The 15,429-nt window shown below is 37.9% G+C and overlaps 1 protein-coding gene across 4 annotated transcripts in view; it reads left to right on the forward strand.

Moving 5' to 3' along the window:
* The window catches only part of Dcps (Decapping enzyme, scavenger), a 408,912-nt gene that overhangs the window by 388,768 nt on the left and 4,715 nt on the right, over nt 1-15,429 (forward strand). For 2 of the 4 annotated variants that reach the window (XR_012756355.1, XR_012756354.1), the window contains exon 6: nt 8,978-9,111. Coding sequence is in view for 2 of the 4 variants with exons in the window: in XM_075365577.1 (XP_075221692.1) it covers nt 8,978-9,115 (138 nt within the window). In the remaining 2 variants the exon portion in view is untranslated. Of the gene's footprint in view, nt 1-8,977; nt 9,116-15,429 lie in introns of those variants that run through there. The other 2 variants (XM_075365577.1, XM_075365576.1) reach the window with 1 other exon arrangement.

Below are 15,429 nucleotides of genomic sequence, written 5' to 3' on the forward strand. Positions count from 1 at the left end.
GCTAATGTGGGAGCAAGTTTGCCAAGAAGCTGGTCTGTATCAGTAGCAGTTGAAGCAGGAACAGCATCCGCAGTCTGAGCATAAGTTGTTGCTCTAGACTTGCGGGCACTTACAATCTTTTGTGCCTCAAATTAGCTCACCTTCTGCAGGGTTTTGACTTCCTGTACAGCTACCTCACGTTTGTAAACAGGACAGTTTCTAGATCTGCATGAATGCTGTCCTTTACAGTTTACACAGGAAGAAGGATCCTTGCATGGTTCTCCTGTTAAAACCCAACAGGGCTAGGAATGGGGTGGGTGGTGTGGCGACCGGAACGTCACTAGGCGAGTGTCTTCCCCTAAGGGGTTGGATTCCCCTTCACAGATTTCTTCACCACACATGCATATTTGTGGCCTTTAACATCGAGCAGCGACATGGTCAAAACGTTGACACCTGAAACATCTCATTGGTTGTGCCACAAAAGCCCACATATCTGATCAGTGTATTCCTGCACGCACTTTCTCTCTGGCAGGGTTAGTTTATTGAACAAATGTAAGGACATGGGAGGCAGAGGGAAGAACTTCACCATTCCTACTCATATTCAGCATTCAGCACTCAATCACTCCTTGAGGTGTTAACTCTTCTACAATTTCCTGCTTTGCACAATTGAGTAGATCCGGACAAACCACAACACCCTTTGGGCTGTAGAGGGTGCTGTGTGGATCAACTTGTACAGCAAACTCACCTATCTTCTTTCTGCTACCGGTTGTTATTAATTATTACATGAAGTCTATTGTAAGTTTTTTGAATTTCCTTCACTGGGCCTCCAGCACAATTAGTTATCTCTCAAACGATAAGAAATGACTTCCCTTGAAAAATTACCATCCTCTCTACTTTGGCTTAGCAAAACTATTCTTGTATAGAGTTTTCTGTAAACTCTTTACCTCCTTTTCCATTCTTCCTGTTTCATAGCTCTTTTTCCATTTCACCTCAGATGAAATGGCTGGTTCTAGACAGGAGTGTTTACATGAACCCCTGTCACGTTTGGTGATTGTCCAATTTGTATGAGTTTTAGTTTTTTCTGTAGCAAGACTAGCCACTAAGTTATACCACTACTCCAGGGCTGTTATTATTATTATTTTTTTTTTGTTATTATTATTATTACTCATTTTAAAAGTGATTGGTAAGCATTTTATCTTTTCTTTGCATGGTGTAATGCTATTCTTTTTTTTTCATTTAATTTTCAGTGGTTTTGTCCTCATCCTGGACCTTATAAACAACATCTTTTGCCAGTAACTCATAAATAGCTTCAACATTATAACATTTAAGTTTAAAAATTTTCAATACCAAGTTTTTCATTGATTATAACTCAATTTTTATATAAGTCATTAATAATTATCTTTTATGTATCCAGTATAATTACTTTCAACAACTTAACCAGTTTAACTTTTCTGTTACCACACTTTTGTAAAACCAAAAACAGTAAACTTGTTAAAAATCATTTCCTTTTATAAACAATTTTGAATATTCACAAATATTATCTATTATTCCCATAACTTTTTGTTACTGCTGTAATAATAAACTGCATATTACAGTGGTCAATTTTGAAATATAACCATTTTTCATTAAATAACTTATATTGTTAAAATCTTTGTATTTAAAAAAAAAGTAGATCCCAACCTAGGGAACAGCTGTCTATGTGTCGTGTTAGTTGTACTATTTCAGTGACCTATTTTCTATATATTTTTATTTTATTTGTGTTTAAAATGGTCTTGGGGCTGGTAAGTACTAGACAATATTTAAAATAGCCCGCCGGGTCATTAATATTCTATAATTAGGGTAACATCCATATAACCCTACATAACCTTCTAAGTTCGACTGTTTTGATGTTTGGCCCAGCTAATCGTAAACAAATATCTCAACTGTGCTACTTCCTCTGAGTAGAAGGGAATAATTATGAGTGCGACCGACCAAGAAAAGATTTGTAAAAATGTGTGTGAGAAGACACCTGATAGAAGTGAACTCCAGACAATCTGGAGTAAATACGGTTAACAATTGAATGAAGCTGATCGCTCCGGGAATAACACCCGTCTTGCTGGACGGACGAAGAGACCAGAAAGTTACATCACCGTGGCTCAGAAACTGACTTACCCTAACAAAAATCAAGCCATCGTACTGGATGCCGTTGGAGATATTCCAATTAGTGCATATATCGTGGCCATTGGTAAACTGGTTACTCCTAAGAATATCATATATGCTTAGATCTCTATGTACTGGGTGTGCATCTACCTGGCGAATAGTGATCTTGTTAAATCAATTGCCAAGAAGCACAATAAAGTTAATGTTGGGAACCACCCCCTGGAGATTCACCCTTTGTTGACTAAATTCAAAAGAGTAGTCCTCTCTAATGAGTGCCCAGTTATCCTGAATGAGATATTAGAGGAAGAACTTAAGCGTTCTGGCATCCGCCGTGGGTCATCTATTACCTCCCTGCGTGTTGTCCCAGAACCAGGCTACGAACATGTCCTGAGTTTTCATCACCAAGTATATGTACACCCTGAAGATCTTATAAAGTTACCAAGCACCGTGGACATAACCTAAAATGATTCACAATACTGGATATACCTCTCGGCCAATGCTGTATCCAGCTTCCTCTGTAAACAACCAGGGCATGTAGCGACAAATTGCATCTGCAAGAGGGAACCCGTGCTGCCTAGGAGTATCTCAAGGGAGTACAAACCAATAGATTTCAGAGACCGGTTTTCCTAGCCTTTGCCAACCTCCAGATGCTCCGAGTAAGGTGCAGAAGAGGGCACTGTCCCCCAACTCTAAGACAGACAATCATCAGGGAGATATTGGGAACACAGTAGGGGTGCCGAACAATCCTCCTACCTAGAGACTTGTCAGCAAAAGAAGATCCAAGAAACCAAAAAAGGATGACAGATGTGACACAGGTCTGTAATTCCTAGTAGAGATCTTGCAAGCCAAGGATAACCCTTATGTCTTGAATTACATAGACTTCAAAAGCTTCCTGTAATGCTGCAGGGGTAACTCAGCAGTACTAGAGTTATCACGAGATTACATACCTAATATGATGGAACTGTTACATGTGTTTCGGGAAACCTACCTGAAAGTACCAGAAAGGAGTATTAAAAATAAACTTATTTTTAATAAGTGTAATAAATAAATTGGCACGTCATGCCTCGACTACTGAGTCAGTTGAAGCTGCTGATGAGGATTGTAATGGCAGCACTGCCAAGTTACCTCTCGACTGTAGCCTGCTCGCTGATATTAGTGTTTAGTTGCCCTTGCGGAGAATTTCTTTTATACAGACAATATTCACCATTTCTGTGATCCAATCCTACAATGGAATATCAAATGGCTCCACCCCCAGAGAGAAAATTTACAGTTTCTAATCAATCGACTCAGTCCTCTGTTATGCCTGCAAGAGACTAATTTTAAGAATAACCACTATGTAGTTCTGAAAGGTTACAATGTCATTCTCAAAAACAGGTTGGATGTCTCCCATGCCAGCGGTAATGTAGCCATCTTCATTAGTGATTAACTAGCCTGTACAGAAATTCATCTTCACACTAGCCTTGAAGCTGTAGCTGTGACTTTGACGCTAGCTCCTGGAACATTTACAGTATGTAATATCTATCTCTCCAGCAGTTACTGTAGAGGAACTGTCAGATGTCAGATTTGGGCAACTGCCCAAACCATTTCTACTGATGGGTGATTTTAATGCTCACAGTATCAGCTGGGGCTGCAATAAGTTGGATGTTAGGGGCAAGTTAGTGGAAAGATTCCTTGTTTTTCTTAACTGGACTCTTATACATACTTCAACAGCCACTTTTAGTGCCATTGATATAACAATTTGTGATGCCTCCTCAGTCCACCTCTACAAATGGGGAGTCCTAAAGGAACTACACAGCAGTGACCACTTCCTCATTGAAATAGCAATCAAACACTGAAGTGTAACCGGTATTTCAAGAAGAGTGAACCCTAGGTGGCTTCTGCACCCAGACACTGATGACTGGCTACAGGCCCAGCACACTAACTGGGATAGTTTTAAGAAACTGGTTACTGAAGACATTGAAGATTTACATTTGACAAGTGATGGAGATCAAATAAAGGAATGCATTAAGGACTTTGCAGATTTTGTGATCCGTGCTGCTGAATTCAATATACTCAAAACATCTGGATTCATTGGTAAGAAAGGAGCGACTCAAACCTTAATAACAATTTTCTGAGAATTAAAAACAGCCCTGAATTCAGTTTAGAGGAATACTTTGATGGAATAACAACATCAACCAGGATTTGAACGCCCCTCTCACCTTGAATGAATTACAAGATGTACTTGCATGTCTAAAGTCTTCTAGCCCTGGAACTGACGGAATACTGTATGCCTTTATACGGGAACTCTCTAATGAGGGTCTTCAGCACCTTTTATACCTGTTCAACAGTATCTTGGAGGAAGGAGTATTTCCAGATATCTGGAGAGAGGCTGTAGTCATCCCTGTGGCTAAGCCCAATCATGACATCACATCAGCAGAGAACTACCGTCCGATTGCTCTCTAATGTGCACCCTTTGCAAGGTGATGGAGAAGATGATAAATAACAGGCTGAAATGGCATCTGGACAGAATCAAATTCTTCTCCCAACACCAATACGGATTCAGAGAAAAGAGATCTACCATGGATCACCTAACATTTATACAGACAGATGTGTGTGAGGCATTCACCTCCAAGGAACATCTTCTTGCTGTGACCTTAGATATTGAAAAGGCCTACGAAATGACTTTGAGAGAAAGGATTATTGCTACCTTGTTACAGAACGATGTTAATGGGAATATGTTGCGCTTTATAGCTAATTTTTTGAGTAAATGGACAATCCATGTTAGAGCTAATGGGGAGTCCTTTCAAAATTGAAAATAGAGTCCCGCAGAGATCTATCCTAAGTGTACTGCTGTTCTTGGTTGCTATCAATGGGGTGACTGATGTTATCACTCTGCCAATTAAGAAATGTATCTTCGCTGATGACATTGCTATCACCTGCAGAGGTAAGGAAATTGGAACTACCAGGAAAATAATGCAGAATTCGTTGAACTCGGTGCACAGATGGGCACAGTGTAGTGGTTTAAATTGTCAGTAACAAAGTCTAAATTTAATCTTTTCTCTAGGCAACCAGTCGGATGCAAAGACTTGGTGAGACTACACTTAGGTGAAGACGAGATAAAGGGAACAAACGAGATTAGGCTTCTTGGTGTAACCTTTGATGAGAAACTGACCTTTTTGAGCCACATTAAGTACACCAAGGCTGAATGTCTAAGGAGAATGAATGTCCTTAAACTCATTTCATCTTGCAACTGGGGTGCAGATAAATCCATCATCCTGAACACGTACAGAAGCATTGTTCTTTTGAAGTTAAAATACGGGTCTGTACTGTATGACACTGGGAAAGAGATAATTAAGGGCATACTTGACCCCTTGCACAACACCTGCATTCACATGTCAATAGGGACATTTGCCATTTCCCCTATACCAAGCTTACTGGTGGAATCTGATGAACTCCCATTGCTTACAGGAGGAAATACAAGACAATCAAACACGCAATCAACTGCTCACGGCAAATGACCAGACATGCTCGCACTTCACTACTTGAAAGAAACACTGTCTTTACCACAGTCCTTTAGCCTCAGGCTTCTTCGCTATCTCCAAGAACTAGATCTGCCTGCCCCAAAGATCCTTGAAAAGGGAATAGGGGATGCAGCGTCCCTTGGTTATGCGTGTCTCCAGAGATCATATACTTACAATCTGGAAGTCGTAAACAGGAGGCAGGTTTCCAGTCAGTTAGAGACCAATTTAACAACATGGCTAAGAAGTACAATGGGTACACTCTCATCTACACAGATGGGTCAGTCTCAGCCAACAGATGTGGCTCTTCTATTGTACTCCCTGACATCGAGATATTATATAACTAATGCTTGTTCTTCGGTGTTTTTTGTAAGGCCTTTGCAATTTACTCTGCCTTGAAAGTTATCGAAACCCATAGCAATGACAGCTTCCTATTAATTACCGACTCTAGAAGTGTACTTGAGAGCTTGAGCTGCAAGCGTTCCGAATCCATCGACCAGATTATTTATGATATCCTTTCAAGGATAAATACGACTGTGGTACTGGTATGGGTTCCTGGCCATTCTGGCATCCTCTGGAACAAACGGGCCAATGAGGCTGCCAAGAGAGCTGCAGTTAATGGCATCTGAGTACAGTCGACATGTGAGATTGACTTCATGAGATCAGTCCGTGTAAAATTGCAGGCTCAGTGGAATAGGTTCTGGCTGCTGAATCCTCCCACGGCATTACACAACATCTGGGAGAATGTGCTCGAAAAACCTGTTTCCCCGAGCAGCATAAGAGATTAAGTCATCTTAACTCGGCTAAGGAAAGGATTTGACACACCAAGCTTACCCACGCTCATCTACTTTGCCCTCCTCAGAAGATCTGTGAGGCTTGCAGGGTGAAATGGTCCGTGCACCATTTGCTCTTTGATTGCCCAATCTTTGGAACCATCCAACAAAACTTAGACCTGGGTTCAGATATGAAATTTCTATTAAACCAGAACGAAGGTGTAAAATGTCTGTTGCGGTTTCTCTCCCTCCTACAGTGGAATAAAGAATACGATTTAGTGATTTTTGCGTGATTTATGTATTTTATTTTGTATTTATTGTTGTTACCTGTCTATATTCCTGTTTCTTTATTGTTTTTTTTTGTTTATGATTTTTGTTGTTTTATACCACATGATAGTGTTACCTTAGTCGCTAATGACTAATTGTCAATGCGACTAAATAAAAGCATTAAAAAAAAAAAAAATTGATCAATATTTTTGTATTTCTTAAAATTATTTTCAAAAATTCATTTATGATTATTTTGAAATATCAAGCTTATTAAAACGTATAAATATATTTAAAAAGATTTTCAAATCCATGGATTCATTAGTCAGTTATAAAATACTATAAAGGTACTGCTGTAATAATAAATTACAATAGTACTGCAGTATAAAAAAATTAAAAATTACATGCAGTTTTTATATATTACCATCATAATTTTTAAAAACCAAATGCATGCCAACAACTCTTTCCCGCTAAATAAAGAATCCTTTTTTTACTGCTAAATATTAACTAATAATCCCTTTCTTTTATTAATAAAAAATAAAATTAATAAATAATTATAAATAAATAAAAATGATGTATGCTTATAAATTAAATTAAATAATCTGCAAATTAATTCACCATGGACTGCTTCTAATGGGAGAGAGTCACCATGCGTAGTTGATGAATGAGCTGCAAACGTTCTGAATCCATCGACCAGATTATTCATGATATCCTTTCAAGGATAAATACGACTGTGGTACTGGTATGGTCCACTCTCTGCTAATAGCAGCTAAAATAAAAATGTAAGCACATACAACAAACAAATCTGTACACTACCCTTTTTTACGGAATGTGATAGGAATAAAAATAAATTAAAACATTAATTTATTAATGTTCATTTTTATACTTTTGTTGTTATAAAAATTAAAGTACCTCTTTATTAGAAAGGCGTTTATTTCCTTTCTATCTTCTGCTTAAAACTTCTAAAATAGCTTTTTCAACTCGCTTGTTGAATTTCTCTTTGAATTGACCAACAGTAGTTTCCCATCATATTTGTATTCTAGCAGCTCTGATACAGTCTTCTGTCACTTTGATGTCTTGATGAAAACGCTTACCTTTCTCCTCGCTGACATCATTCAACTTGTGTGGGAAAAAATCAGGGTGACTTTATTACTTTAAGTAATCTTCAGACTCATCAAACATCTTAACTTTTTAAATTTTTCCAGTGTGTTGGTTATAATAGAAATGTAATGCGGGCTCTTTTTGTTGCCATAGAACTTGGCAACAACCACCAAACCTCCCTCTCATTTAAACTCATTTTTTATTCAAAATAGGAATCGGAACATGTCAGGCTCAACAAACATGCCTTCTTTCAATTTTCAATTTTAGTTCTGATAGATGAGAAAACATCTCGCGGAGATACTTGAAACATTGTTCATCTTTGGGTAAGGCTTTCACAGACTGTTTCAGTAGGCCTAATTTTGTGTGTAGAGGTAGCAGAATGTTTTCTGAATCCACGAGGTTCTTGTGCAGAATGTTCTGTCCAAGATTTAAAAATATTCTTGCTGAGTTAGCCTCCATTCCTCCTTTTTATATTCAATTCCAAATTCATTCATCAACCACCAATATCTGAGCAGTATACTAAATCACCTTCTTGTTTGAAAAATTGAGAATTTCTGCTCTCTTCTATATACATAAATATTAGTTCACTGCTAGTAAGTTCTTTTCTTTGAGTAGGGAGCCAAGCAGTTCAGCTTTCTCTTTCATTAAGTCCAAATCCCTAACCAAATCATATAGCTTGGTTTGAGTAAATTACTTAGGTCTAAATTTTCTGTGGTATCTGTAATACATTAGATCTCATCATCGGCTTGTTCACCTTCATCAGACTGGATATCACTTGACATATCCAAGATAACATCAAGACATCTGGTAGTTTAAGGACCAGAAGATCTTGACCTGGTAGCCATAGGTTTATTAGCATATCTTTTTACTTTTTAAGTTGGAACCAGCAACATAACACTACAACCACAATTAGCCATTGTACTAAACATAAACAATCCATTAAAGTGGGGGTTGATTCGCTTTTTTCATCATTGGCCTGTGTTATTTATTGGTTAAAAATATAATTTTTATTATTGCAGAATAAATTATTTCATTTCTCTTGGTAAGTCTGTAAAATTTACTTGTTGGATATATGGCTGTATTATTATTTTTTTAAGATAAAACAAAAGTTACTTTAAAAGTAATAAAGAGAATACTTTTAATAATAAACAAGATTTATTATAATTACAGAAATGTACAATTTTTATACTGTCTTATCATTTGTGTTTTGTCATATTTTAACAGGTATTTTTATTGGACGAGCACATTTACTCAGTTCAGTTATTAAAAATCTTGAATTGATTCCTGATTATTATCAGAAAAAAACACTACAATTTATTATTAAAGAAACGGATGGTTTATTTTTACAATATAAAGAAAAAGGTAAGTTAACAATAATTTTTTAGTGAAAAAGGTACAATTAATAATTCTGATTTCACAAATCAGTTTAATGTAATTTCAGTTAGTCTTGTTCTGACCATAAACTTTTAGCACAAGTTACAGTTTAATACTGTTACCATTTTATGTAAATAAAAAAAGTAAGAAAAACTTACCAATTAAGGTCATAATTGTTAAAAGCTAGTGTATCTTTTACTGTATGATTAATTTATATTAATTATTAAATAAATTATTTTATTACATACATATATATATATATATATTTTTTTTTTAAATTAATTATTTATTTATTCATAATTTATAAACCACCAGATACACACATACAAAGTAAGAATGATCTTACCTTTCAACACACAGGACAACATGTTTGAAAAATGAAATATATATATATAAACACACACACCAAAAAAAAGAAAGTTTGTAATCTTTGGTTAAAAACTAGCTGTTTACTACACAGTTCTGGTGATTGATACAAATTTTGAGTCTGATGGGCTGCCATCGTCTTGTTCTTCCAAAAACGCCATTACAACCTCGAAACTGCTTATTGCTTCCTATGCCGTTGGGTTCTGTGTCAACTGTTCATCTTCTTTGTCGGCATCTTTAGTTAAATCAGGATCATTTTCTTAGTGACAATCTGAATAATTTCTTTGTCAGTCATTTCATGATGTACAGGTAATTTCTCTCCTTTGTTGATCTCTACCCTCTGATCCAATTGTTCACCTATGAGATCAAGTTCTGAGAATTATTTAACCTTCATCAAATCACAAGATGTTGAAATCAGCTCGTCCTGTGATTTTTGATTTTCTTTGTCAAAAATTGCCCTCTGTAGCCAAATATAAACTACAGTTTTTCCAATATTTCTAAATTGAAAATTTCTTTACAGAATAACCAATATTATAAGCCACCTCTTTCAAAGTAACTTTTTTAAAAATTTTGTAATGTCATTATTAGAAGAAAGTAGACTTAAAATTAGCTCACTTACACAATTCACTTTGAAAGCTCGAATTATCACTTGATCAAGTGGCTGGATCGATGCCATAATAATTTTAGATAAATAAAAAACCATAATTTTTCTTTCTTTTGATGTTAGGCATTTAGCAGGAGGGTGAGCGGAACAGTTGTCTAACAATAACAATGCTTTACTGCCTCCCATATTTCTCTCTTTTAAATGATTTTGTACGGCTGGAACAAAGGACTCGTGAAACCATTTCGTAAACAAACTACTACCTATCATCCACACATTGTAGCTATTTGTGTATTCAATTGGTAATTACTTAAGGTTAACATGTTTAAAACATTGGGGATTTTTATTTTTTCTGGTACAAAGAGGAGCTAGTCCCTGTTTTATTTACACAAAATAAAAGAGTGACACGATTTAACTTAGTTTTAATTCTGCTTTATTTAGACGCAATTTTAAGAGTTTTATTCGGAACCATTCTATAATATAACGCGGTTGACTTTATGCAATATCCTGACCCCCATAGGAGAAGATACCCTTCATGTGATAGTTTCAGTCACCATGCCACCCCCCTCCATACCTAGCCCTTATGAGCTTTACCAGAGGTCATCTTCAGTACCTTGGCAATGATATTTTTCAGTCAAGCCTCAACCAGGATGCCAGCAATGAACAGCAACAAAATAACAGTATATCCAAACATAAACCCAAAGAAGGAAAGTCCAAGAGAACATCACATCCCTTCAGTGATACTTTCTTTCACCAAATATTCAATAAAATTTTCTATGATTACCCATTCGGCCCAGCTTTTCCAATTAACTTGAAGATCAAGAGTCGACCCGTTAATATCAAGCCAACAAATGGTCTCTGAGCACATTAAGTCATACCTAGCACATTCATATATTATATGCTAAGTATCATCTAACAATCCACATTGAGGACACATACCAGAGTCCACAAGGCCAAATTTCTGTAGTCTGTCCTGAAAAGTCCCATACCCTGAAAGAAATTGCGTCACATGCTTGTTTGGGTATACCCAAGAGGTGTCCCACGAATTTAAAACATTAGGGAAAAGATTAAACATAAAATGCCCACACTCTGCCTCATCCCATGTCACCTGCCACAGGGTGACACCATGCTGTTCTAGCTCCTTTATTGTGTCCAAAATCAATCCACCTGACTTCTTAACAACATAACACTATTGCCTCTCAGATGCAATCAAGTCTATCGGATTCATGTTTGCAATCACCAAGATTGCCTCTTGTGAATTGTATGGTAACCACCCATTACCATTATTTTGTTATTACGTTATTTTGTTACAAGCACTGAGCCCATAACAAAATACCCCGCCTTTCAAATTTTAGCCTATGTGCCCAAACAGGCGCCGTGTATAGCATAATTGCCTCACAGATGTCCTTTTCAATATACATGTAGTATTAATATTAAGACCCCAATCAGGATTGACCACACATCGAATTCCGAAGAAGGCATTACAGGCCTTCCCCACGATATAGGTCCTTCTTAAACTGCAATTTCTCATCAAGAAACACCCCGAGGTACTTTTGAACCTGAACATATCTAATACATTGGCCTGATATTGATATGCGGACTTGCCGCCTCAAAGTCAAACATCCTTTGAGGAGCATCATCATCATGGTCTTCTCCAGGCTAAATGTCATCTTATGTTGATGACTCCATAGCTCGAGTATCCTGGATGCTTGACTGACTTGGAATTCAACCCCCCTCCACAAACCTCCTTCAAGAGCAGGTCCCATGATGCGACACTCACTGGGCAATCTCAGCTGCAGAAGTGAATCAAACTCCACCACTCACAATAAGAGACCCATCACACTGCCCTGCAGACAACCTTTGGGCATTGTCTTCCCCACTTCATGGCTGCCCTCACAGAGCAACACATCCGATTACTGAAGTAACTTTGTATAACCTGCAACTCACTCACAGTACAATCTCTGGAGGTTACCACACTCATTATACAAAGCATGGCATCTTCAGTACCCTTTCTGGGATGAAACTCGTACTGATTATCCATTAGTAAACTGCGCAAGGTGCATGGCACCTTGCGCAGTTTATACGAAGGTACAGAACCTTTTCTTATAAAACATTTCTTACAGAACCTTTTCAGAGACCTTACCAACAACTGGCAGTAACATCAAGGGCCTACATGATGAACTAACAGCGGGATCCTTGTCGTCACCTTTAAACAATAATTTCGCAATTCCCGTCCCCGTCTTCGAACACACCAGAAAGTATTCTCTAAACAAAAATTTATTAACAACTTGTGTGATAATTCTCACTCTTACCTCTGCTGAGTGAAAAAGGAGTTCTACCGTTATCCCAACAAAGCCAGGACCTCTACCAAGACTACAGATAGCTTGACTCACCTCGGCCTCAGTAATCTCCAAGGAGAAGGAGATTGCACCCCCACAAAACTGAGCAACCTCACGCCTCACCCACTGTTGGTATGCAGTCTCACCTATTCTCCTACTTCAGTATCATCAGGCAGTATTCGTCAAGTAGTTTGTGCAAAATTTCAGACATGTCTGAAATTACACTGAGCCGGATCAAGAGAGCAGACAAAAACATTTTGTGTCCCAAGACCCTATACACAACCACCCAGGGATCCTTATTCCCCTGTTGATGCTTAAAGGAATGCCAAGAATCCCTCTTTGCTGTCTGAACTTTGTGAAAATATTCAGATTTAAGATCTCTATATTTACCATCATGGACTGTCCGCTGTTCTGGATCACTCTCACGCTGAGATGCTCTCCACAAACAACAGACAGCCTGTTTCATAACAACAGTCAATTCCTTGCTCCATCAAGGAGTGAGCCTCTCTCGACCGGAACTACAAGGAACTGAACATTATTCAGTTTCTCATTGTCAGCATCAATGAAAGTCACCGACAAACCTTCTACCAGGTCTTCCATTCCAGAACATCCAGACTCCAATCCAAAACACAAAGTCTGGCAAAAAGAAAATCAACAGACTTTTTCCAGTCTGCGTGCCTGTGCAGGAAACGACCCAGCTGAACCAGAATGTTACATTGATAGCACTGACTCAAACCACCAGCAATTTCATACACAATCAATCGATGATGGCTTGAGCTATCGTCAACCACCTTTCAGTTACAAACATTAGCATGAATAAACCTACCTCGTAACATCAATGTTTGTTCCACCAAAAAGCCGAAGCCCATCTACATTATCTGCATAGGAGGGCAACTCATCAGTTACATTATATACCTGCAGACCATATTGGGCTAAAAGTCCTCAATTAATTCACCGCCATCATTGGTGAAGCTGCTATGCCACAAAAGTGACAAGGTTCACATCCGCACCAATAAGGATTGGACTGGTACCAGAGAATCATAGGATTTTACCCCCAGACCTCAAGATAACGATCAGCAGGATATTGAAAATACAAACTTGCAACATACAGATGCAAATTCTAAACATCCACATGAGCAACAACATGATGATCGTTAGAGAGCTGTCGAATGAAGAAAATCAAGTTCCCTTCTGCACAGTATAGCAGACATGCTATCAGAACCAAAATAAAATCTTTTCTTACAAGAAAAACTTGGCAGTTTATCAGACACAACATACGAATTCTGCAACAAGACAACATCCAACTCCCTACATATGGCAATTTCACCAAGTTCAATCTGTACAATGTATGCACCCTGTGCACTTTACTGTTCAATTTTAACCATCTAACAATATTGAACTGTAATACATTATGACAGCCCTTTGATAACAATCACAATCCTTGCTATTCAATATCATACGATAAGCTTTTAGCTTGAAGTCGAACCTTCCAACTTCTTAGGACACTCCTCTCGTTTGTGTCCCTCACCCCCACAGTGGGAGCACACTACCACCAGATGTTTACACAGTTTAGCTGTGTGTCCAAACTGGCAGCACTTGACGACTGTTGAACATCTATATATTCTTTGACCTTACACTAAGAGAAGTTAATAAACAACTTGTCCTTAGATACAAAGCCTTTAAATAATTCAGGACTCACTCGAAAACACCATGGTAACACTCTGCCTTGCACCTACCCGTTTTGAATATTAGTCGACAATCAGCCTCGAAGGCTGCCAACCATCTTAGTATTTTGCTCCTGTATGACAGTCCAGATATTTGTTGATGAATATCGTACATGATGACCTTAGAATGCCTCTTCCTTTTAGGGGCAACTTTCATGTCAGTTTTACCGACCTTGAGGGAGTCAGAAATAAGTTTAATTGACTCTTTGTTGTTGGCAATGACAACTAGCCCCTTCTACATCTCACGTATATTTTGAATTTTCTTCTGTCAAAGGACTACCTGAAATTCGTCCTTCATTCACTTGCTAAATTTGGCCGATACTCCTTCCTTTAAATTAACATAAATAAACTCTAGCTGCTTTCGAGACAGACTGGCCTCCTGTTTCTCCTTCAATACCTGAGAATAAGGCTTATGTTGAGACCACAACTGGAACAGAAACTTTTTCTTTACAATCACCTCGCACACCTCTGGAGACCTCTCAACCAACTTATACCTTTCCACGATGGCAGAAATAATTGATTTGAATTCTTTCATTCTGGGGATAACTGTTTTTCGTACCTTAGCTGAACTGCTCGTGGGACTCTGTAAGAACTGCATAAGCATTTCATATTGCTCATTAAATTCCCTCACAAGCGGAGCAGACTCCCCACGTGCCCTGTCGCTTGAACAAAATCCTGTCCTAAATCCTTAACCCGGGTAGAGATACCTGATACCCCAGCCCTTGGCTCATCATCTCCTGATGAGCCTAGGTCAAACAAACAGATAAATGGAAATGTTTTTGCGGTTTTGGAATCAGCGAACTTAGACTCTTCATTTATTGTAATCTTTCTGATCCTGTGCCTTTTTTGCCAACACCACACCATCCGTAGCTTGAAACTCACCCTCATGTTTTAAGTCTACATAAAACTTAGCTGCCTGAATTTTCAGAATTAGATCAGAATTCCTTCAATCCTTTTCTGAACAAACCATATGTAAAGGCAGTCATCAATAACATTGGTTTTTGAAAGTTTGGTTTTTTCTTTCAAGACCACTGTGTCTTCAACTTTGGTTAGAAACGAATGTAATTTAGTTTCTTCCATCATCCAACCCCATATTGTGCCTTCTGGAATTTTGAGTCCTCCCTTATAGAATATGACTTATGTTAAGTGGTTGCCATTCTTATAAAAAAATTTCCTTTTACATGCAACTTTCTCGTGAAACATAACAATAAACTCACACTTAAATAAACCAAACCGTTCTAATATGCACTGTACACTGTACTGTAGTAAAGT

This window comes from Lycorma delicatula, chromosome 5 (genome assembly GCF_047948215.1).
Source record: "Lycorma delicatula isolate Av1 chromosome 5, ASM4794821v1, whole genome shotgun sequence".
NCBI classification, from domain to species: Eukaryota; Metazoa; Arthropoda; class Insecta; order Hemiptera; family Fulgoridae; genus Lycorma; species Lycorma delicatula.